The sequence below is a fragment of the Phalaenopsis equestris genome, unplaced genomic scaffold (assembly GCF_001263595.1).
Source record: "Phalaenopsis equestris unplaced genomic scaffold, ASM126359v1 Scaffold000469, whole genome shotgun sequence".
In the NCBI taxonomy this organism is placed as follows: domain Eukaryota; kingdom Viridiplantae; phylum Streptophyta; class Magnoliopsida; order Asparagales; family Orchidaceae; genus Phalaenopsis; species Phalaenopsis equestris.
Window position 1 is genome coordinate 650,730 of NW_018164910.1, and position 22,854 is coordinate 673,583.

At 36.5% G+C, this 22,854-nt stretch overlaps 1 protein-coding gene across 1 annotated transcript in view; it reads left to right on the top strand.

Moving 5' to 3' along the window:
- Positions 1–108: 108 nt before the first annotated feature.
- LOC110027940 (magnesium transporter MRS2-F-like) overlaps positions 109–22,854 on the top strand; it is a 28,538-nt gene continuing 5,792 nt past the window's right edge. Inside the window, exons 1-4 of the mRNA XM_020729595.1 lie at positions 109–614; positions 4,663–4,848; positions 16,485–16,613; positions 17,213–17,358. Coding sequence (XP_020585254.1) covers positions 207–614; positions 4,663–4,848; positions 16,485–16,613; positions 17,213–17,358 — 869 coding nt within the window. The 5' untranslated portion in view covers positions 109–206. The remainder of the gene's footprint in view (positions 615–4,662; positions 4,849–16,484; positions 16,614–17,212; positions 17,359–22,854) is intronic.

Genomic DNA, 22,854 nt, shown 5'->3' on the forward strand with positions numbered 1-22,854 from the left:
TATATATATATATATATATATATAATATTTTTCTAATTTAAAATTCTATTAAAAGCCGGGGAAAAAAGGACGGGAGTATTTTTAGATTTCTGAACACGTGATTGTATAAATATGTTCCATTGCCGTGGCCGAACTCCTCGCGCTTCTTTTAGTAAAGGAGAAGGGAGCGAAACGGCGAGGAAGAACGCTTCGGCGAGGAAGAAGACATGCGGTCTTCGAAAGCAGTGGTGGCGGAGGAGGATGACCTGAACCGTGCGGTGGTGGCGCCTCATCAGCAACCGGGGGGGAGGAGGAAGGCGACGGGAAACATGCGGGCGTGGCTGGTGGTATCGGATTCGGGGAGGTCGTATCTTGAAGAAGCTGGGAAGCACTCGATCATGAGGCGAACGGGGCTTCCGGCGAGAGATTTACGGGTGCTGGATCCCCAGCTATCGTATCCCTCGACTATACTGGGGAGAGAGCGAGCCATCGTGATCAATCTGGAGCATATCAAGGCTGTGATTACGGCGACGGAGGTGCTCGTACCCAATTCCAGAGATCCATTGGTTGCTCCCTTTGTGCAAGATTTGCAGGCGAGGGTCTCGTCCGGCTCTTACGGGGCTCCGCATCATGTGGTAATGTCGGGTTTTCATGTTTTTTTGTTGATTTTGTTCTTATTTATTCAGAAATTTAGTTGCATCTTAGGTTTTGGAGGGTGGTTTTTAAATTTCATTCGGATTGCATGGAGCGCGGCTAATTTAACTTGTGCTGCCTTTATTTGGTGATTGCTTGTTTTTTTTCTATGCTTATTACTTTCAGTGTTATGCTTCTTTGCGGCTTTCTCAGCGAGCACTGATAATATTTTGACAGAGCAAGTGCTATGATATTATTCTGTAAGACGAATCAATTTACTTTTATTAAAAGTATAGAATGAATTGATTAGGTTTTAATATGCCATACAAAGAAACAACTCAATCCTTGTTTCAGATAAATGATCATTCAGCTCTTGAAATTATATGCCAATCATATTATAAAATAACTCAACATGATATTAGTGTAAATTTGTTATTATTTCACCTCTACATATTGATCAATGATGAATCTTAAGGACACATTTTATATATAAAATATCAATCTTGAAAACATTACAAAAATGGGAGACTTTATTTGATAAACAATACCATTCAGTCTCTCACATTGTCTATAATTGTTGCTCTGACACTTGAACCAATCTTAGCGTTTTCTCAACCTCTTAATATTTTCTTTCTTTGTAGTGATTATAATAACTCATTTATAATGCCGAAAATATCATTCATTAGATGAATTACAAGATAAATTCAAGATACTCCATTGCAATAATTAAAATGTCAACTTCAACAAACTACTTATTATGTACTCCAACATCCGTAACTATCTCAAGTATTTCAAACATAGATGCATTCATTTTTATAAGACAAATCAAAAGTATGAAAAATATAAATTCCAACGAGTTACCAACTCGTTGTAAAATAGTTTATTGATTTAAACAACGTCTACTAATTAAATCTCCAACCTTAAGATGCACAATATATATATATATATATATATATATTATGTTGAATGATTTTTAGAGCACCACTTCTAATAAAAAGAAGTTCCTATTGAATTTAAAATTCTTAAAATGAACTCAAGAAAATGTTTTACTTGCAATAATTTTTTACTCCAACAATCAAACATAATTGACGTTGACGTGCATAATAATGAATGCAATATGCTTGAGAATTATCATTAAGAATAAACGATTTGAAACTATTAAATTCGTCTCTCATATTTGATGCTCCATCATAGCCTTGGCCATGTTTTCTATGTAAGTTCAATAAATATTTTGTTTATATGGAATCAAGAGCTAAATTGAGTACAACTGCACTTATTGAGAAAATATGTTTAATACTAATAAATCTTTCAATAACCTATCTTTTTTTATTGACATATCTCACTTCAACAATTAATTATTATTTTTTTGATATATCACGAGAATTATCCATTATAATAGAGAATTTTAAATTACCTATATTTTTCATGACAAAAGTTAAAGACTTAGCTGAAGTTGCTTGATAATTTTTTGAAACTTTGGTGAAGTTAACTTTAACATTTCAAATTTAACTTTCTTGCTTCTTCATTATGATTCACAAGAAGCTGAAGTAGTTCCAAATAATTTTCTTAATTAACTAAGTTAGTTGATTTATCATCGTCACGAAATGATAATTCTTGTCTTAGAATAAATCAAACTTAATCAAGTGTTGCATTCAACATGATCATACATTTCATTTTTTATTTCTCTCATCCTTACTCAAACGCATGATAGAAACACTATGTACTTGAAGTTTTATTAAGTCATCACATTTTTGTCTTTCCTTGTTATGAGCACTGTTATGTTCACCAACATGCACTATCAATTTTTTTTTCTCTTCCAATTTTTAAATCTATCACAAGCAAATGAGTGCCCACCTCCCTATTTTGTAGAAACTTATTCTTAAGATTTAAATAAGTAATAATATAGACAATATGCTGCATTTTTCTGGATGCTATACTCTAACCAAGTTGGATACTCCTTATTTCATTTTGAAATAAATCTTCATGCAACATTACCATCATAGTTTGGAGAAAGTTATGTCTTTTTGGTTGATGCGGTCCCTTGAGCAAATGCGCTACTCAAACTCTATCCATACATTAACATCATAACTCAAGTTTGAAGGACAAATCCAGGATCAGTCGAAAGATTATCAATATCAATATCAATTTATAACCATTTTTTCCTTTTCAAATAACAATCAATATATCAAACCTTTATACAAAAAAAAAATCAATATTAATAATTAAATCAATACAAGGCTGATATCAAAATATATGAAGATATCAACAACTAGCGGTTATGTTTATGTTATTATAACAGTAAAATGGAACTCTCACATGAATCTATTTTGGAATCCTGCTTTAGGCTATAGATAAATTTAGTGATCCTTAATATCAGGTGTGACGAAGTTGTAAAACATTTATCAAAAGGTGAACAGCCAGACGTTCACAAATGCAATGTTACAGCATCTTAAAACTTACACCGCTGCAGAAATTTGCATGTTAGCATGAAAAAATATATTTACATATATGAATCATCACGATAAAAGAAAGAAGCAGTAATAATCGGTTAAAAGAACTAAGAAAAAAGCAATATAAGCAATATAGGCGCACATGAGAGAATGCAGTAATTGAGTGGCAGCCCTAGAGCAATAAAAGTAAAAATAATGATCAGCAAGTAAATGAGCGTCTCTGATGTTCTTATGTAGCAGGCTGTCAAGAACTTAAAAATAAAATCTTATCCAACCAGACATCTGCATTAATCTTGGAATAAGCTGGCAATGATAAAAAAATGATCGAGAGCCCAACTTACAAGTTACAAGAAAATATAAGATAGGGAAACCAGAAAGGAAACATTCCATCCAGGAAACATAAAATTGCAATATGAAGTTTAAAAAAAATTGAAAGAAATTATGTTATTCGTCAGTTCAGGCAGCAGGAAAAGATAAAAGTGAAGATGCATCCACTGACAACTTACATGTCCAATACAACCATAGAAGCTGACTTACATGTCTCAAGATGTGTTCCATCCAGAAGCCGATTTCTGCTCAATGGCCGTTGGCTGGATGGGGTGACGGAGATGACTTAGGCGAGAGGTAGAGAGTGAGAGGAGTCAGAGAGGTCAGAGGAAACTTCAGGCCACTGGCAGGAGATTTTTGTGGGGTGGCTCACAGTTGCTGGCTGGATTGGGATGAATTTGGTGAGGGAGAGCGGCCCCATTCCCTAAGTAGGAAGCGTGATGCGTGGGCGAGGCCAAGAATGGGGGTTGGGTTTGCAGAAGGCCAAGGCGAACTTTGGGTGGGTTTTTTTGGGTAGGGTGAGGCTTGGCAAGGGGGTTGGGAAAATGATGGAACTGCCTGCCCTCTTTCCACAGAAGTCTGAAATTCAGGGTGTATCAAGCTGCCATAGAGGTCCCTAAATTCAGGGTGGGTCAAGCTGCCACAGAAGTCCCTAAATTTAGGAGGGGGTTGGGCAAATGGTGGAACCGCCTACCACCTCCTTCCACACAAGTCCGAAATTTAGGGTAGGTCAAGCTGCCACAGAAGTCCCAAAATTCAGGGTGGGCCCTAGGCAACACTTGGGTCCTCCACCTGTTCCCACTTGTTTTGAAACCATTTAATTTGAAATGTTGTAGGTTTGGTCATGGACCTTCAATGCACTTCTGTGAAATTATAATTTTTCCAGAGTAAAGTTCCAAAATAGTCTACCGACTATTTACTTTGGGTCATTTTTATCTCAGTGTCTATAAAGTGCCAAATTAGTTCTTAGGCTCTTATAATACGGGTTGAAATAATCCCCTTGAAGGACTATTTTAGCCTCCTTTAAACAAGTCTAGGGACTAAATTAACTCTTTTATAGAATTTGAGATTGTCAGGGGACCATTTTGACACTTATTTTTTCCAAATCCTTACATGTTGCGTGGTTTGTCTTATTATTTCTCCTTTCTTATTGATGCCTCACCCACATTTTTATTGTATTGAGTGTGTATTCTAATTTATAAATAACACAAAAGATGGTTTGAGACATTTTATGTAGTGATCCATTGATCCTTCATTATTTGGCTTTATGCAGGTTACAGAATCCGATGAAGGCGATGCAGATGGTACTTCTAAGGCTGTTTTAACTAGTCAAACACAATCAGGCAGCCCCGGGCTCGCTTTGGATGCATACAGTAATGGAAGTACCAAAGTGTTGCCGTTTGAGTTCAGAGCACTTGAAGCCTGTCTTGAGTCAGCATGTAGACTGCTTGAATCTGAGGTATGCGTTGATTGTTTCATTAAATAAGGCAGTTTGAGGTTATGAGCTGTTCCCTTTATTAATTAAACACTGCATTATTATGGAATTTAGGATGAGCTTTTTTTAGAGGAAAAACTTTCTAATTTTCTCATTAAACTAATACAAGTAGATAATAAATATTTACAACTCAGACTAATCCTCATACAGTTGGATGGACAGTCAAAACTTCATGATAAGAAGGAAAAAGAAATAAAAACATACAATTGCATAATTAAGGGAGAATAATTTCTCCCCCTCAAATGTAGCTAAAGACATACGTGGTCCATGGTCGTATGCATATCAACAATTATGCTGATTTCTTTGCTGATTTAAATGCATGACATAATGTCTTCAAACATGTAATTTTATCTCTACAATGGTTTAATTGAAATGTTTTTGCTCAAAGAATCTCTTCTATTCATGAAAGATTTTGGTTTATATATAGCTTGACAACTTTTTATATAAGTAAAACCCTTGACGTCTTCTATATTTCTTATTTACTAATACGACCCTAAACTATATACAATTCTCAACACTTCCCCCTTAAGATAGGCAAAAGATGTCCACTAAGCCCATCTTGTCACACAACCTCGATAGCTCTAATGAGCTAAGTCCCTTTGTGAGGTAGCAATTACTTGCTCTCTAGTAGCTATACGACTTATCTCTAGTAGTCCACTATTAGCTTCTACTTGATGAAGAGCTTATCAATCTTCACATGCTTGGTTCTATCGTGCTGCGCTGGGTTGTTGGCAACGTTGATTGTTGACTTGTTGTCGTACCACAACTTCATTTGAGCTCCTTGATCCACTTTGAGCTCTATCAGTAAAGCTCTCAGCTATAACATCTCGACAACTCTCAAGGCCATGACCCTGTATTCAGCCTCTGCCATTGACCTCGCAACTATTGACTGTTTCTTGCTCTTCCAAGGGACCAAATTGCCTCCTACGAAAATGCAATATCCTAACGTGGACCTCCTGTCATTAGCACAATTTGCCGAATCAGAGTCATAGTAGCCCTCAATGCCTAAATGCCCATTTTTTCTGAAGATCAACCCCTTCTTTAGTGCACTTTTCTGGTGACTTAGAATCTGATACATTGCATCCATGTGACCTTTCCTCGGATCATGCATGCAACGACTCACTACGCTTACTGCTAATGATATGTCAGGACGAGTGACTCAAATAGATGAGACGGCCTACCAACCTTTGGTACCTCTCACTATCAATATTCCCTTCTGTCTATGTGCTCAATTTTGCCTTTTGATCAATTGGTGAAACTTCAGGCATGCATCCCAACATACATGTCTTTGTGAGCAAGTCTAGCACATACTTCCTCTAAGATAAAACAATCCCCTCTATTCCACGAGCCACCTCAATCTCAAGAATTATTTAAAGTGTACCAAGTCCTTCTCGAACTCTTTGCCCAGACATGCATTTAGTTGAACAATCTTTCTCTCATAATCATCGATGACAATCATAACATCCACATCTACAAAAAAAATAATAATATGACCATCATGTCATCGATAACATACTTTGGTCGACATTGATGTGTCGATAGCCCATGCCGACTATTGCTCCACTGAACCTCTCAAACCAAACTCTAGGAGATAGTTTCAAACCGAACTGTGACTTCATTAGTCTGCATACCTTGCCTACAGTTTGGTTGTGCCAAAGACAGAGGGTATCTCCATGTACATCTCTAGAAAACCCTATGAAGAAATACATTCTTCACATATAGTTAGTGTAACATCCATTCACCATTCACAACAGAGAGACGAGTATCATTAATATGCTCATCTTTGCCACTGGTGCAAATGTCTCATCATATTTAATGTCATATGTCTGATTATAGCCTTCCGCCATCAATCGTGCTTTGTAAGGACCAATTTTTTCTTATGGGGTCCGCTTCATTATGAAGACCCATTTGCACTTGACTATCTTTTTTTCTGTTAGTAGCAACACCAACTTCCACGTCTTGTTCTTATTGAGAGCACCAATTTCCTCCAACATAACAACCTTCCACTTTGGATCCTCCTTAGCTGTCTTCCAACACTTGAGTATAGAGACAATGTCCAAATATATAATGAATGCTTCGTATACATGTGATATGTTAGAGTATGAGACAAACCGAGCAATGTCATGTGAGAAACTAAAACATTCAAGAGAATTTCTGTTAAAAAAACTATCGTGAAACAACTTTATCGATTGTTCCTCTCAAATGCATGAGAATCCACTTTATTGCCTCCCAATGATGCATGCCTGGACTGTCTATGTACCTATTGACCACTCTCACTACATATTCAATATTTGGCCTGGTACAAATCATCACATTTATCAAAACTTCCAACTGCTGAAGCATACAAAGTTTTCTACATTTGTAATTGCTCTGCTTCAGAGTTTGGCGATGGTTCCTTAGATGGATTGAAGTGACTACCTAAGGGAGTGTTAACTGATTTCGTCTCACTCATGTTGAACCTCTGTAGTATTTTCTCAACATACTCTGCCTGAGACAACTTTAGTGTTTCTGCACTCCTGTCTTTGTTGATTCTCATCCGAGGATCTTTCTGGTTGTAGTTAAATCTTTCATCTCAAACTCACTTGATAGCCGTTTCTTCATGTCCCTAATTTTTTTCATATCTGCTCCTGCAATCAGCAAGTCATTCACATACAAAAGAAGCAAAATATAACAATTGCCGAAGTATTTGATGAAACAACAGTGGTTTGTTTGACACTTCATGTACCTAGTGTTTGACATCAACCTGTCAAACCTCCTGTACCACTGTCTCGGGGCTCGCTTCAATTCATAAAGACTCTTCTTCAATCTGCAGACCAAATCTTCTTGGACTGAAATCTTGTAACCTTATGGTTGCACTATGTATAGCTTCTCAAGATCTTCATGTAAGAAAGCTGCTTTTACATATATCTGTTTCAGATGTAGATCTTCCTCTGCTACCATACTCAACACAACCCTGATAGTCGTCATCTTCACCACTGGGGAGAAGAACTGTGTAATCCACTTAATCCTTTTGTTGTAAACCCTTCACAACAAACCTTGCCTTGTAGCGCTTTCTACCATTTGACTCCTTTTTTTGCCTGTAGATCCACTTGTTGTGAAGTCCTCTTTTGCCATTTGGTAGTACCATCAAATCCCAAGTTTAATTTGAAAAATTGAATTTCTTCATCCATGGCGAGCTCCCACTCCCTTGAATCTTCAACTTGAGTGGTCTCCTCAAAACACTTTGGTTCACCTCTATCAATTAATAATAAATAGTGTAAAGAAGGAGAATACCTTTATATGGGTTGTTTCACTCTACTGGATCTTCTAACTTTTGTAGCAGTTTACTGAGGAAATTCTAGTGCTCCTTCTGGTTGAGAACTTGTTTTTTTTCCATCTTCCTGATCACCAACATTATCTATCTCCACATATCTGGATTATTTAGAAGTAGTTGACAGACTCTCCTGAGTTACCCTGTTCTTGTACATCTCCATTTCGTTGAAAGTGACGTCCCTGTTTCTGATAATCCAAGAACTTGTACCTAAACTTATCTGAGTTATATCCAATATAGGTGTAATTTGACAGATTTTGAGTTAAGCTTTCTTCTGGAGCTTACATTAACACCTAAATACTTTTAAATGAGATAGACATACATTTTGTCACTCCAGACTTTTTCAGGTAAGCATTCCTCCAAAGGTACTGATGGACTTACGGTTGATTAGATAAACTGCAATGTTTATTGCTTTAGCTTAAAACTGTTTTGGTAAGCCTGCATGCACTCTCATGCTCATAGCACGCTCCATGATTTTTTTCTTCATGCGCTCAGCTACACCATTTTGTTGCGGTTTCCTTGAGATAGTGAACTCATGTTTGACCCTCTCTATAGCACATAAAATTTTCAATTTTTAATCATGATATTTTTATTATCTGATCTGAGACACTTCAATTTTAAGTCTGTCTCATTTTCTACGATAGTCTTTCATTTCTTAAAGACTTTAAATACATTAGATTTCTGCTTTAAGAAATAAATCAGTATATTTCTCATGTGATTATCAACGAATATGACAAAATAACGAGAATTTCAAATGGACTGAACTAGAGTAGGACCTCATACGTCAGTATGCTCTACTTCAGTTTCTTCTACTTGCTATAAAAAAATATTCACAGAAAGTTTCTCTACTTTTTACGTCAGTATGCTCTATTTCAGTTTCTTCTGAACTAGAAAGTTTCCGTGAATATTTTTTTATTGGAGAGAAACTTTCTTCTACTTGCCATAAAAAAAATATTCACAGAAATCCATCTCAACTGATTTCAGACCCTGAAGCTTATCCTTGAAAGTAGGTGTTTCATAAATTTCTTGCTCATATGACCATGGTGCCACAGACTTGCATCTACCCTGGTTCTAGCCTCATCAATAAAATCAATCATTTCATTGATCAGATAAATGATTTCTTCAATGTTGCCTCGAGCTATCACCAATGCCCCTTATTACTTTGTCAGCCTTTTCACTGAGATAAGGTTTCTCTTCAAACTAGGAACATGTCTGACTTAATAAGCTTCCAAATTGCTCAATTTGGCAATTCGATATCAACATTATTCTTTTCAACTCTCTAGATTACTCTGAGTATATTTTTTAATTACCTTTTTATTGGGGCAAGCATAAAAAGAGGCACTTGAATCCACTATCAGGGATTCAGTGCTGGTTAGGGATGACACCAGTGAGTCATTTTGGATTTTACCATGGAGACAATAGTAGAAAAACTATTTTTTTTTTGTTTTCCACCATCAACCTTCCTTGGAGCTTTGCAGTCCTGCTTGAAATGTCTTTTCTTACCGCAGTTCTAACATTCTCCTCTGCTTGACTTGGGCTTTCTTTTCTTGGACTTAGATCTGTCTCTATTTGTATTCCTGCCCAGATTTCTTCCCCTGTTGTCAACATTCAATGCAGAACCTGAAGATTCACCATTCGTTGTATTTCTGCTAACTTCTTCATTCAACATGAGACCCTCGATGTCATCTAAGTTCAACTTCGGAGTCCCTGAAGAATTACTCACCTCCGTTATCAAACCATCTGAGCTTTTCGACAATGAGGATAGTATCACCTGTGCTCTAATCTCATCGTCAAACTTGATTCTCACATAACACAACTGGCTCGTCACAATATTGAAGTTATTGAGATGTTCTGTCATTGAACTATCTTGCATCATCTTCATGTTGAATAATTTTTCATCAGAAAAATCTTATTGTAAGTAGAAGTTTTCATACATCTTGACTAATGCCACCATTAGATCCACCGTAGTTTTTTCATTCACAATATTGAACCTATGAAACACGGACACAGACACGATACAGGGACACAACATTGAAAAAATTAGGACACGATACATCATAGACACACTTTTATATTTAATTAATTATGAAGATAAAATATATATTTTATCATTATTTTTTATTAAAAATATCACAATACATGTTAAAAAATAAAATTTAAATTTATAAATTTTACTTGTATTATGAAACCTCATGCTTATAAAAATTAATTTTTAAAATTATATATAATTAATTTCAATATAAAAATTTGACTTATCTACTAAAATTTAAAAAATCTTATAATTATAATGGGGGAATTAGTAATGCTCGGTTTCGAATAGTAGATATACCTTTGATGCTCGATTTTGACGAATTTTAGTGAGAGCTTCAACATGACGAAAGATGGGTGGTTTTGACTATGAGGTATAATTAAAATTATATGTATATTTATAATTTTCTAATTTTCACGTCTCATTTTCTTGAAATCGTGTTATTTTCACGTTCGATGTGGGGTTGAGGTGTGCCCTGGATGTGTTTGAGCTTGAAATAATTCATAAATATATTTTATAGTATCAGAGAAGTGTTGGGGCGTGTCGGACAAGTGTTAGTGTCTGATACGTGTCCGACACGTGTACAACACATTTTTAGAAGTGTCGGTGCTACATAGTGTTGAACGTAACAGATGAGGAAAGCATTGACCTGATCGAACCTAGTGTTGTTCGATCTAATGCTTCACATTCCTTCATAGACGTAGATTCAGGCTCCTTTGTAATTCCTTTTTAGCGACAAGTATCATTTTTTCTGATACAACAAATCCTTCATTTGCATCTTCCAAAATTTAAAGTTCATCCCATTGAACTTCTCCACCTTAAATCTTGCTTCTTCAGCTATTGCTCCCATTTGAATCGAACCCCCTACTTTGATACCAGTTTGTTAAGAAAACTACTGTGAATGAATCTTTTAATTTCATCATGGAATATGATCACAAAATTTGAGAAAATCAGAACAAAAAATTTAAACACAAAACACAATTAAAGCAACTAGAAAACAAAGGAATTTTACGTGGAAAAACCCGAGAACGGGAAGAAACCACAAAGTCACACCCCCACAAATTCGACTATGTATTCAGAAAGATTTACGAAGGACTCGCACGTTTCTTCTTCACACTCACACGAAGAAACTTACAGGACTTGCACAAACAATCTTTTCTCTTAAATCCGACACAAAAATCACGTCGAATCATTGAAATTCACTTATTTGACACTCAACACCTTCTTCGAAATGCTTGTCAAAGAATACTGAAGAGAGAAACAACCAAACTCAACAAAAAAACTTGAAATCAGGATTAAAAACTGTAATCTCGTTACTAACTGTTCCGGGAACCTAGGCGCCAAACTTTCGGGTAGCCGGCGCTCCAGTGCTAGAAGTGAGTGTCTAAGCTCCCACAATGGGCACCTAAGCGCCCATAATGAGCACGGGATTTTCCATCTGCTCGATCTGGGAACACCCAATGGGCGCTTGAGTGCACATAGCCAGGCGCCAAGAGCACTGTTTGCGAGAAAGCTAGCCTACTTGCTGCACATGGATGCTCCAGTCAGACTCTTCACCTAACAATAACGATCAAGAGAATACCAACATTTATGCTAGAGGTCCTCCTTAAAGTCATGGGAGTGTGAGAAGAATGGAGAGGAATCATATCACTTCTGTAATTAAATTCTGAGGTGGAAGGTGTAGGTGCCTCAAAGTTGGGGTAGATCGGGACAATGGACTTGTTAGCACGAGTGACACGACAGGTACTGTCCTCTCATTTTGTTTGCTTCTCCTTTTATACACCGTCAACTTTCCTTGAGCTTGAATTCTGCCACCTTCAGGCTCATTTTCCTTATGGATTGGGTTTTCCTCATTCGATCCTTCCCATCAAATGGGACAAGACATCGTCCCCATATGTCAATCTCTCAACATCACTACTCTCCCTCTTTTGCCTCATATTTCCATTATCTGACGAGTCACCAGTGGGTGAGGTCACCTCCACGGAATAGTACGGTTTGAATTTTCTAAAAATAACATCTATACTCACAAACAATTTCTTCTCTATTGGGTTCCAACAAACATAACCCTTCTAAGTAGTAGAATAATGCAAAAAAATGCACTTCACAATTCTGTGATATAGCTTCCCTATTGCTGGTCTATTGTCCTTCACGAAACGTACACAATCAAATACCTTCAATGGGAGGATCCCACCATTATTTCCTTTTAACAACTCACAAAAAGATTGTCACTCCAACATACTTGAAGACATTCTATTGATCAATTGAGCAGCTGTCAAAACTGTTTGCCCCCACAGGTATTTTGGGACGTTCATCAAGATCATCATGCTTCGGGTAATGTCTAGAAAGTATCTGTTCTTTCTCTTTGATACTCCATTTTGTGTCAGTGTGTATGAACATGTGGTTTGATGTTATATCCTCAAGACTGACATGTACCCCCTAAATGCATTATTGGTATACTTTGACTCATTATCAGACCTCAATACCTTCACAATTGCATCGTATTGAGTCTTAATCGTCATTTGAAAGTCTTTAAAGCAAACCAACACATCAGTTTTGTTTCTCATCGAATATAACCAAGTAACACATAAAAAACAATAAATGAAAGTCACAAAATATCTATAGTCATTCATCGAAGTTGTAAAACAAGCTCATATATCTGAATGCACCAAATCAAAAACATATGAACTTATTTTACCAGAACTGACATAAGTTCCCGGTATGCTTACCAAACTCAAAAGCATCAAAAACAAGTTTTTGTTTATTTTTCTTCTCAGACAAAGACGAATACAAACGACTTAAAATGCTAAATGAAGAGTGTCCAATGTGCTTGTGATGTTGTAGCAATACATCATCCACACTCTTCCCAGATCCTCCTGCTACATCACTCTCTACCATGGATATTCATGTTGAGTCCATTCCCTCTAGAGTCCACTATGCCACGTGCTAATCTCAAGTCTCTGGCTAGTCTCATTCTCTTAAAGGATCACCTTAAGAACATGAAAGAAAACAACACATTTTAATGGGAGAATAATGAAACTAATGGATAAAAGATTTACTTGAAAGGAATGAGCATGCAAATCATTGAACAAATGCATAGAATTGGTACATCTCACTTTATCCTTTTCAAGCACAGAGTGTGTTGTATCATTAGAGATCTGAATGCAATTTGGAACTGCTATACGAGTTTAGGAAGCGAACTCACTAACGTTACCTACCATATGCGAGATGCACTGGAATCTACTATCCATTCTAGTAATCTTATGGTGGATATAGAGGAAAGATAATGTGTATGATGAGTACCTTTTCTTGAGTGTACATAACCCCTTTGATGTCGATAAGGCGGATGCATCCTTAATCAAATCACCTACTGCTCTCTATTCCTCTTCAACATCTCTAGGACATCTCGATCCTCATCAGTTTGCAGCTCCCTCATTCTTCGCTACCATCAAATTTGTCCGGTTGGCCCCTTGTCCACCCCTTCAACCCCTACATTTACGACCATGACCTCTAGACTGTCAATGTCCACACGTTTCTCTCTACTTAGGTGGTTTTGGACAAGCTTGCTCAGTTGTCCCACTTCTCCATAGTTGTAGCATCTGTGGGTCTCCCTCTGAACACTTGTCATACCTTCAGCGAGGCGGTCAAAGCTGATCGCATATTTGGAAGTACTCTCAACTCAGAGTACAATCTCATGCGACTTTGTTGTATCATCTCGACGATGGCCTCATCCAGTGAAGAAATTGTTGTCTGGGCTAGGAGGACCGATCTCCTCTAATCAAAGGCTTAGTTCAGATGAGCTAGAAACTGTATAGTCCTGATATGTGCAAAGATCTCTCCCTTCTTGCACCCCAGATCACCACAATTTGACATAGGTGAGAATTGATCAAGATCTTGCCACAACTAAATCCATCTTTCATCATGAACCACTGTTTCTATTCAACGTTGAATCTGGAATACACTCATATGGTTCTCAGCTCCAGCATAAATCTTATTGAGCTTTGTCAAAATGCTGCTCATCTTTCGAATGACATCCATTGATGAGGCAATCCATGAAACCATCGAGTTGAGTAGCTAGGTGTAAAGCAAGACATTTGTGGTTCTCCACTAATCCCTCTCAACACTGTCCCTCTTTGGCTCGACTCTCGTCAGGTATCTTTCTAGTCTCTTCCCTAATAGAGCAGCCCGATACGATCAACTCAAATACGTTTGCGATCCATTGAGCTTCGAATCCACAAGAGGGAGATCTAGCTTAATCTGCGTCAGAGCACTTGTTGGGGTAGTGGCTCTCGTCGTGACGCTAGCTCCCTATATGTTCCCAACCATGATCTTTAGAACTTTAGGATCCATCTTCACCAAAAGTTTCAATCCCTTAATCTATCTCTGACTCTTGACATTTATAATCACAAGGATCAAGTTTAGATCACACGCGATTTCCTTTCTCCAAGTTCATGCGATCCACTTTGCCTTAGCCCGCACAAGGCTGCACCCCCTCTGTTTCGCACGCAAAACTACAACCGCTTCTATCCTTCGCGATTTCCTTTCTCCAAGTTCATGCGATCCACTTTGCCTTAGCCCGCACAAGGCTGCACCCCCTCTGTTTCGCACGCAAAACTACAACCGCCTCTATCCTTCGCCTCCCTATCGTCGAGTGCAACTCCAAAAATGAAGGAACTGCTCCATTGCCTTCCTCACTTTCTAGTCTTAAGCAAGTTTGAGCTGACCACTGCCTACTTAGACCACCTAAGCTGCTCCTGCCTCCCTGTTTTGAAGTCGAAGCCTCCTCTGTTAGCTTTGATTGCAACTGTTTCGCTAAGACAATGCCGCTGTTAGAGATTGGGACTGCTTCTCCAAGACGAAACCTATCCGATCGTACTCGCCGTGGCTGCTTCACGAACCCGGCTTGTTCATCGATGTTGCTTCACGATTTCGAGGACGACGCCGAAGAAGTTCCACGGATCGAGCAAGAGGCGGTAGGTTCGCGCCCTCATACCAAATTGATATGTTTTTGCTCAATAATCTCTTCTTTTCATGAAAGACTTTGGCTTATATATAGTCTTGCAAGTTTCTATACAAATAAAACCTTTGACATCTATATTTCCCATTTACAAATAGGACCCTAAATTCCATTCAATTCTCAACAGCTTTAAATCCTTCTTGTCATCATTATTATTTAATTTAGCAAGAAAAAACTTGTTAGTAATAATATTAGAATTATTATTTCCTTTTAACAATTTTAAATCTCTTCTATTATTATTTTCTTTTTAACAACTCACAATAAGATTTACATACTTACCACTCAATTCTTTTGTATTTACATATCTGACACTTAAAATTCAATTTTTATATACATACCACCTTTCCTATGCGTGAAAAAACTTTATTTCACTTTTTAAAAGTTAAAATGGTGATATTTTTTATGTGACATGAAAGATTTGCATGGTATAAATTTAATAATTAAATCTTAAAGATATGTAAATACTTAAGAATTGGGCGGTTTGTTAGTAAATGCCCCTTGAATTTTTCCTGGTTGTTAACTAGCTAAATTCTTAACAGAAGGCCATTACACGACAATGTCATCAGTTCTTTAGGGCAAGTTGAAGCTTTTTAACATGACCGTAGTGATTTGAGGGGATGCTATCAGCTACCATAATTATCAAGACTAATAAAAATAAGTTTTATAGGTGTTAATATTTGTGGTTTAGGAATACAACTATAGCTTCCGAATTAGGCTAGATCTGATTGCTTTAAATCACTCAAAATTGAAGTTGTATAGCTATAAATATTTGTATTTGAGCAAACTTTGCATATGCTCACTTAACATCTTTTTTAATGCAACTTTATTCCATGCATTGCGAAGGGGCCCTTGTTAGTTTCATTTCATCAGGCTTTATCTAAAACATTGTCCTATTGCTAAGCAACTGCTATATACTTCATTCACTTTCTTTTTTTTTTTTGGTAAGATTTACAGACAAACCACTCAATTCTTATGTATTTGCATATCTAACCACTAAACTTCAATTTTTCATGTATGCCACCTTTCCTATGCATGAAAAGGTGTATTTCATATTTTAAAAGTTAAAATGGTAAAAGTTATGATGTGATATGAAAGATTTTGGTGGTATATGAAAGATTTTGGTGGGTGGTATAAATGTAAAAAATAAACTTTAGGTGTTAGATATGTAAATACATAAGAATGTTGTGGTAAGAATGTAAATGCTCTCCATTTTTTTATCGACGTCTGTTCTTGTTTTAAATTTTCAGACATTAACCTTGGAGCAAGAAGCATACCCTGCTCTGGACGAGTTGACGTCAAAAATCAGCACACTTAATCTCGAGCGTGTAAGGCAGATAAAGTCCCGCCTCGTTGCAATTTCTGGACGTGTGCAGAAGGTCTGAACCAAGAAATTCTGAAATTCATTTTTCACTAAGAAAAAAATCATTTGTTGGTATACGAAAATGTGGGCTATAACTATAAATTGGGAAATTTACATACCTAGCAGTAGCACACAGTTCTTATAACATTTATATTTCTCACAGCTAAACCTTCATATTTACATGCATAGAATGCTGTAAACCTATACATGAAAACGTGCATTTTGCTTTTTAAAAGTTGTAATAGTGCTATCTTTAATGTGATATATTAAGTATTTGAATGCTATATGTGTAAATATGAAATTTTAGGTGTGATATATGTTAATACATTAGAATCGTGTGATATGTATGTAAATTTTCCTTGTAATTGCTCTAAAGCTCTTCATGTGTTGTGTTATCAGTATATAGATGTCTATAATTGCTTTTGTGTAAACATTGTGTATGTGGCTCAAATGTGATTATGCATCTTTTGCATATTTCATTTTATCTCATCATGCAGAGAACACTTATGATATTTGATTTAATCAATTGGCACCAATATTTATTGTTGTTTAGTTTAGATTTAATGAACTTGAATCCTGTAATTTTGTAATATGTGCATTGTTCTCACCTAATAGGTAAGAGATGAGCTGGAACACTTACTGGATGATGACATGGATATGGCCGAAATGTATTTAACTGAGAAACTGGCTCATCAACGAGCTGGTGAAACCTCTTCGAGAGCTGATATCGGAAATGTTGAGCTTGAAATGGATGATGACGGGTAAGCAAAGTTGTTTTCTTTGCCTCTTATTGTAATTCAAGTAGGCTAGGTGAAGAAAAGTTTGAGAAGGAATAATCTGAAGAAATTTCTGTTGTAGATCTTGCGTAGAATGTTTTCCTAGAACTAAGTCCTTTTAATTTCACCTATAGCTGTGTTAAACAATGCATTAATGCTAATTGTAGTAACAATGCTCTTTTTTTAATACCTTTTTGTTCCTCCACTCTTGAAATTCCGTGTGTTACTTATATTTTTTTGCAATATGAGGCAGTTATATCTTTAAATGACCGAAAACCCATGTGGAAATGTATGTTCTTCGACATAGATGCTAGAAGGCTGATCATAGCATATTGACAATTGTGCTTGTATTAACCATGTTCATCGTGTTATGTTTTTTATAAAATGTGGTAGTACGTGTATTGTATTATCTTTTTGTCAAGTCTAAGACAATAAGTGAATATCCTTTTATTTTTATGTTTACTTTATCTATTAACTAGGAATTTTATGTCAGGATATGATCTTGGATGCTTTAGAGTTTAGGAATTCTAATGCGAAACTAATTTGTGATATGAAAAATCATGCACCCAAAATTCAAATTTCGTTAGACACTAGCTATCAAGCTAAACTATTGACTAAATTTAATGAAACTTGGAAAATGATAAACTCCAATTGAAAACAAAGTTCTATTGACTTATACTAGTAATGACTGGATTAAGGAGTAATATACTAATATGGTCATTCATACGGTTTAAGTTCTTACAATCGATAGAAATCCTAATTGCAACTATATATATATAGAAATCATCTGTTTATGGAACTAAGTGATGTAGTCCAATAAAAACCACCCAAATCCTTGCCTTAACCTCTATCATTTTGTTCTCGTGTTTGATGGGCTATAATTTCTGCAGGACAACCGTGAATTGTTTCGTAGTCGTTATCAGGTCGTGATTCCTTGCTTTCCACATTTTACTATACAAATGTAGGAATAAATAGCTTCAGTCTAGTGAAAGCAATTTTTTTGGCATGGTTACCTAAAAAAGGATTGGGAAATTTACATACATACCACACAATATTTATGTATTTACTTATCTAACACCTAAAGTGATACCGTTCTAGTGCTCCTAGAAGGTGTTGTGGAAGCGGATTTTACGGGAAGGTAATTGTGAAATGAGAAGGAAATAAAAATATGGGCGTTCGACAATGTTTGGTTGGGGATAGATGACATTTGACTGTAGTCCTGACTAAAAACAACAAAGAACCCTGAAAAGACGATATATGGATGGTGAGGAGGTTCACCACCCATTCCTAAACAAGCAATAGACACATCACTTACAAAAAGAAAATGATTCAAGACTCCTTAAAGTAGAAAATAGAAATTGCAATCTCCTAGTATTTATTAGTACTTATGAGAAGAGTTTAATTTAAACTTAAGCTTCATTATCAATCTCCTAAATTACTCAAAATAAAGCAAATGTCTCAAATACAACAAAGTACATGCATAAATAGTCTCATAATTGAAAGACCCCTAATTAAAAATAATAAAATAAGAAAAAAATTAAAAGTATCAGGATAGAAATCGGGATGGTTCACTAGTCTTTTGAATGTGGGGTCTTGATTCTGTGTATCACGGAATCCCTCACCGCGACAATTCTACTATTGCTATTTTGCTCTAGCTCTCGCACCAATCTCCCTAGCTAGAAGATGCTTATTCTTCTTCTCTGTAGGTTTCTGGAATCAATCTACCACCCTAACAAAATCATCGATGCATGCTATACCTAATGGAGTCATTTCAAAGCATGTCTTGATAGAATAAATAGTCGTCGCCTTGCTATACCTAATGGAGTCATTTCAAAGCATGCCTTGATACAACTATTTTATATATATATATATATATCTTAAAAGAATGGCCAGAGGCTATTATACGAGCCTTCAACCACCCCTAATGTGCCTAATATTTCGAGTACCACCTCCTTAAGGCCAACTATGCCAAAGGAGATTCGAACTCCCGACTTGAGGGGTCATATACCGTGGATGCCAACCAACAGGTCGGGGCACGTGGCGCGCACACACACACACAAACACACTCACAGACATACATATATTTATGTGTGTGTGTACTATTATGATTGAAATCTCGATCCTTTAAATATGTCACGTCTCCCATTCTTCATATATGGTTGGGCGCTTCAGATAAATAAGCTTGTTTGGAGGAGTCGACCCTAAAATGAAGTCTTTGATATGTTGAACCACTCTTAGCGGCAACTACCCATGAGGTAAATTGTTAGTCGGATTATTTGATAACTCTTGCAACAAGGGCTGTTTTTTTATGTCGACTTTTTTGACTCACTACCTACTAAGACAATCAATGTTAGCTTGGTTGGAGTCTCTCTCGTGGGCTTAGCTTGAATCACTAACATCTCTCCCTCATCGGCTGAAAGTTGATACTCCTCTCCAACGTCTTCATCATCTCTTGTGTCACTGTCCATTTTTTCAATTGTTCCCTACTCAGTGAAAGAGATCATCGTCATGTTCGGACAATCAGATGCAATGTGCCCAAATCATGACATTTGAAACAGAAACTCTTCTTGGTTGTGATGAAATTAGGAGCACCGGTGGCCACCTTTTCTCTAATATGTACAAGTTTCTCCTCTAATAGGTTCGGCTTGGATACTCAACCAGATGCACTTTTACTGCCTGATCGTGGGGTTGAACTCTGCTTGTGGGGGCTGGTTTTCACCTCGTGATATTTTTTTTTATCTTCAAATTTAGGAGATGAGAATGCTTTGGGGATGAGTGGCTTGACATTTGGAGACAATGTGAAATGAATATATACGTGATAGTGTCGGTGTAGCTCATGTGGTGAACAAAATTAGAGAGAGTTGTTTTAGGTGGTTTGGTAACATTAAACGTCGACCATCTGATGATCCGGTTAGAAGAGTATATGTTTTAGATTCGGCTTTTGTTATGAAAGACAGGTAGATCTTAAAAGACTTGGGCATATTGTATAAAAAATGATCTTAATCTATAAAAATTAAATGAAAATATGACACTCAATAGGAAACAATGAGAAAAATGATTCACGTAGCTGATCCCACTTAGTTGTTGTTGTTAAAATTTAGGGTATGTACATCGAGCAGCTACACCATATCACTTGTAGTAATTTGAAAAGAATTTGACTCGCTCTACGTCATTCATTACACCTTGTTATACATATAATAATGAAAGACAATCAAATAGGATTCCCTCCAAAATTAGAAAATAATAGAAAAGAAAAAAATCTAATAAATGACTCAATTAGTGAAATATATTGTAAGGAAAGGAAATAAGTTACTTTCTAATGTAGATTGACACTTTTCATTGCTCCCTCCCAAGTTAAGTTGTATATATTATACAAACCAAGCTTAAACTGTAATTCATGACGATGATTTAGTGAGAATATCAATAGTCTGAAGTTGTGCAGGATCATAGTTGAGCTGAATAGTTCCATTATTAACCTTTTTTGGGATGAGTGTTAGGCAATCTCTGTGTTTTATTCTGTCATGATGCACAAGATTTTTGGCTATCTAATGTCAGTTTGGCTATCACTGAACATTTTAATTTGGTCTTGCATCTTAATCTTAAGTTCCCTTAATAGCATTTGAATCCACATTATCTCATACATTCTTAGCGCAAGAGCACGATATTTAGATTTTGCAGTAATCTAAGAGACGGTGGCTTTCTTTCTATTTGTTTATGTGACGAGATTGTCTTGACGTATGAACAATATCCGATGATTGATTCCTATTATTTACCTCTCCTGCCCAACTAGCATTTGTGTACATCTCAATCTCGCGGTTTTCAGATCTTTTGAAGAGAGCATAATTAGGGGTCATCTTGAAGCATTTTGGGATTTTATTCACTGCTTTCAAATGATATTTATTTAGATTATTCATGTGCTGGATTACTATAATGATTATGCAATATTAGGTCTTGTTTGTGATAGGTAAAGAAGTTTGCCCGCAAATGTTTGATATCTTCTTTTGTCAACAGGACAACTTTTTTATTATATTCAACATTTTGTTGGAATCAATGGGTGTGTCAATAGATTTACACCCAAGCATACCATTTTCACCTAACTGATCTAATATTTACTTTCTGTGGGATATGAAAATTTATTTCTTAGATCGAGCCCTCCATTCCCATAAAATATCTGAGATTCCCGAGGTCCTTGATCTCACACTTTGTTACAAACTTCCTTTTTATTATAATAATTTCCTTTGAATCATTACTTATCAAGATAATATCATCTATATATACAATGAGAATAATACATTTGTATCTAATATTAGATTTAACAAACAGTGCTTGATCAACTTGACACCAATGATATCAATTTGTAATCATAGTCTTAGAAAACCTGTCAAACCAAGTAAGAGAAGATTGCTTCAAGTAATATAAAGATTTCTTTAACTTGCAAAGCAACTTGTTGTTCGATCTATTTTCCAAATGTGGAGGTATAGTCATGTGGAGCTCATCAAGGTCCTCATTGAAGGAGGCATTTTTTGATATCTTGTTGTTATAAAGCCCAATCTTGGATTACTCCAAGAAAAATTAGAACCTAAACAGTAGTAAGCTTGGCAATAGGCATAAAAGTGATTGTCATGATCAGAGGGGTTATGGTTTTATTTAGTAGTTGATCGGTGGAGCAAGTATGCACATTTTAGTTCATTATGACACGCTTACACTGCTGTCTAAGTCGGCACGGTGTTCATACGGGTAGTGGTCCGTTTGCATGCTCTTCCATAATCTATCATATCAGATAGTGTTCCTCATCCACTTATGTAAGGAACTATTCAGGTTACAAGGGACCTCCTAAAGAGGAGCACATCATATCATCCCTAGACGGATGTCGAGACAGAGGTGGTCAACAAAAGTGTGGAGACATACCCTATTTGTTTTGTAACAGATACGCCAAAGCTTTGGGCCAAGAGGATTTCTTGGACAAAGTATTAGTACAATACTTTGTACCATACTGCGATACAGACCAACCCTTTCAAGATTCTGTATAGGCTGGATCCATCCCACCTGATAAACTATGAGCATATTAGTGCACTGATATCTAATGTAAACCAGTACTTGGAGAGAGAGACGAGATATTGGCGGAGCTCAAGGGACATATGGTAAGGCCCAACAGATAATGAAAAGGAAGGTAGATAAACATAGTAGGAGGCATAATTCGAGCCTGGTTTAGGGTTTATTTGAAGCTGAGAATTTATTAGCAGAAAATCTTGGCTAGGAGCAAGAAATTTTCTTTTTGGATCCTATGAGACTGCAACACACATTGGGGTGGTGGCCTGCCGTTTGAGGTTACGATCATCATCATTGCATCTATTCTTACATACATCACAGTTGAGGTGTGCCATCAGAGATCATACTCCATCATCTTCACTACCTCTGATGTTGACAGAGGACATGGAGGTAATTCTAGAATCTTTGGAGGTCAAAGGAGTGCGTCGAGGA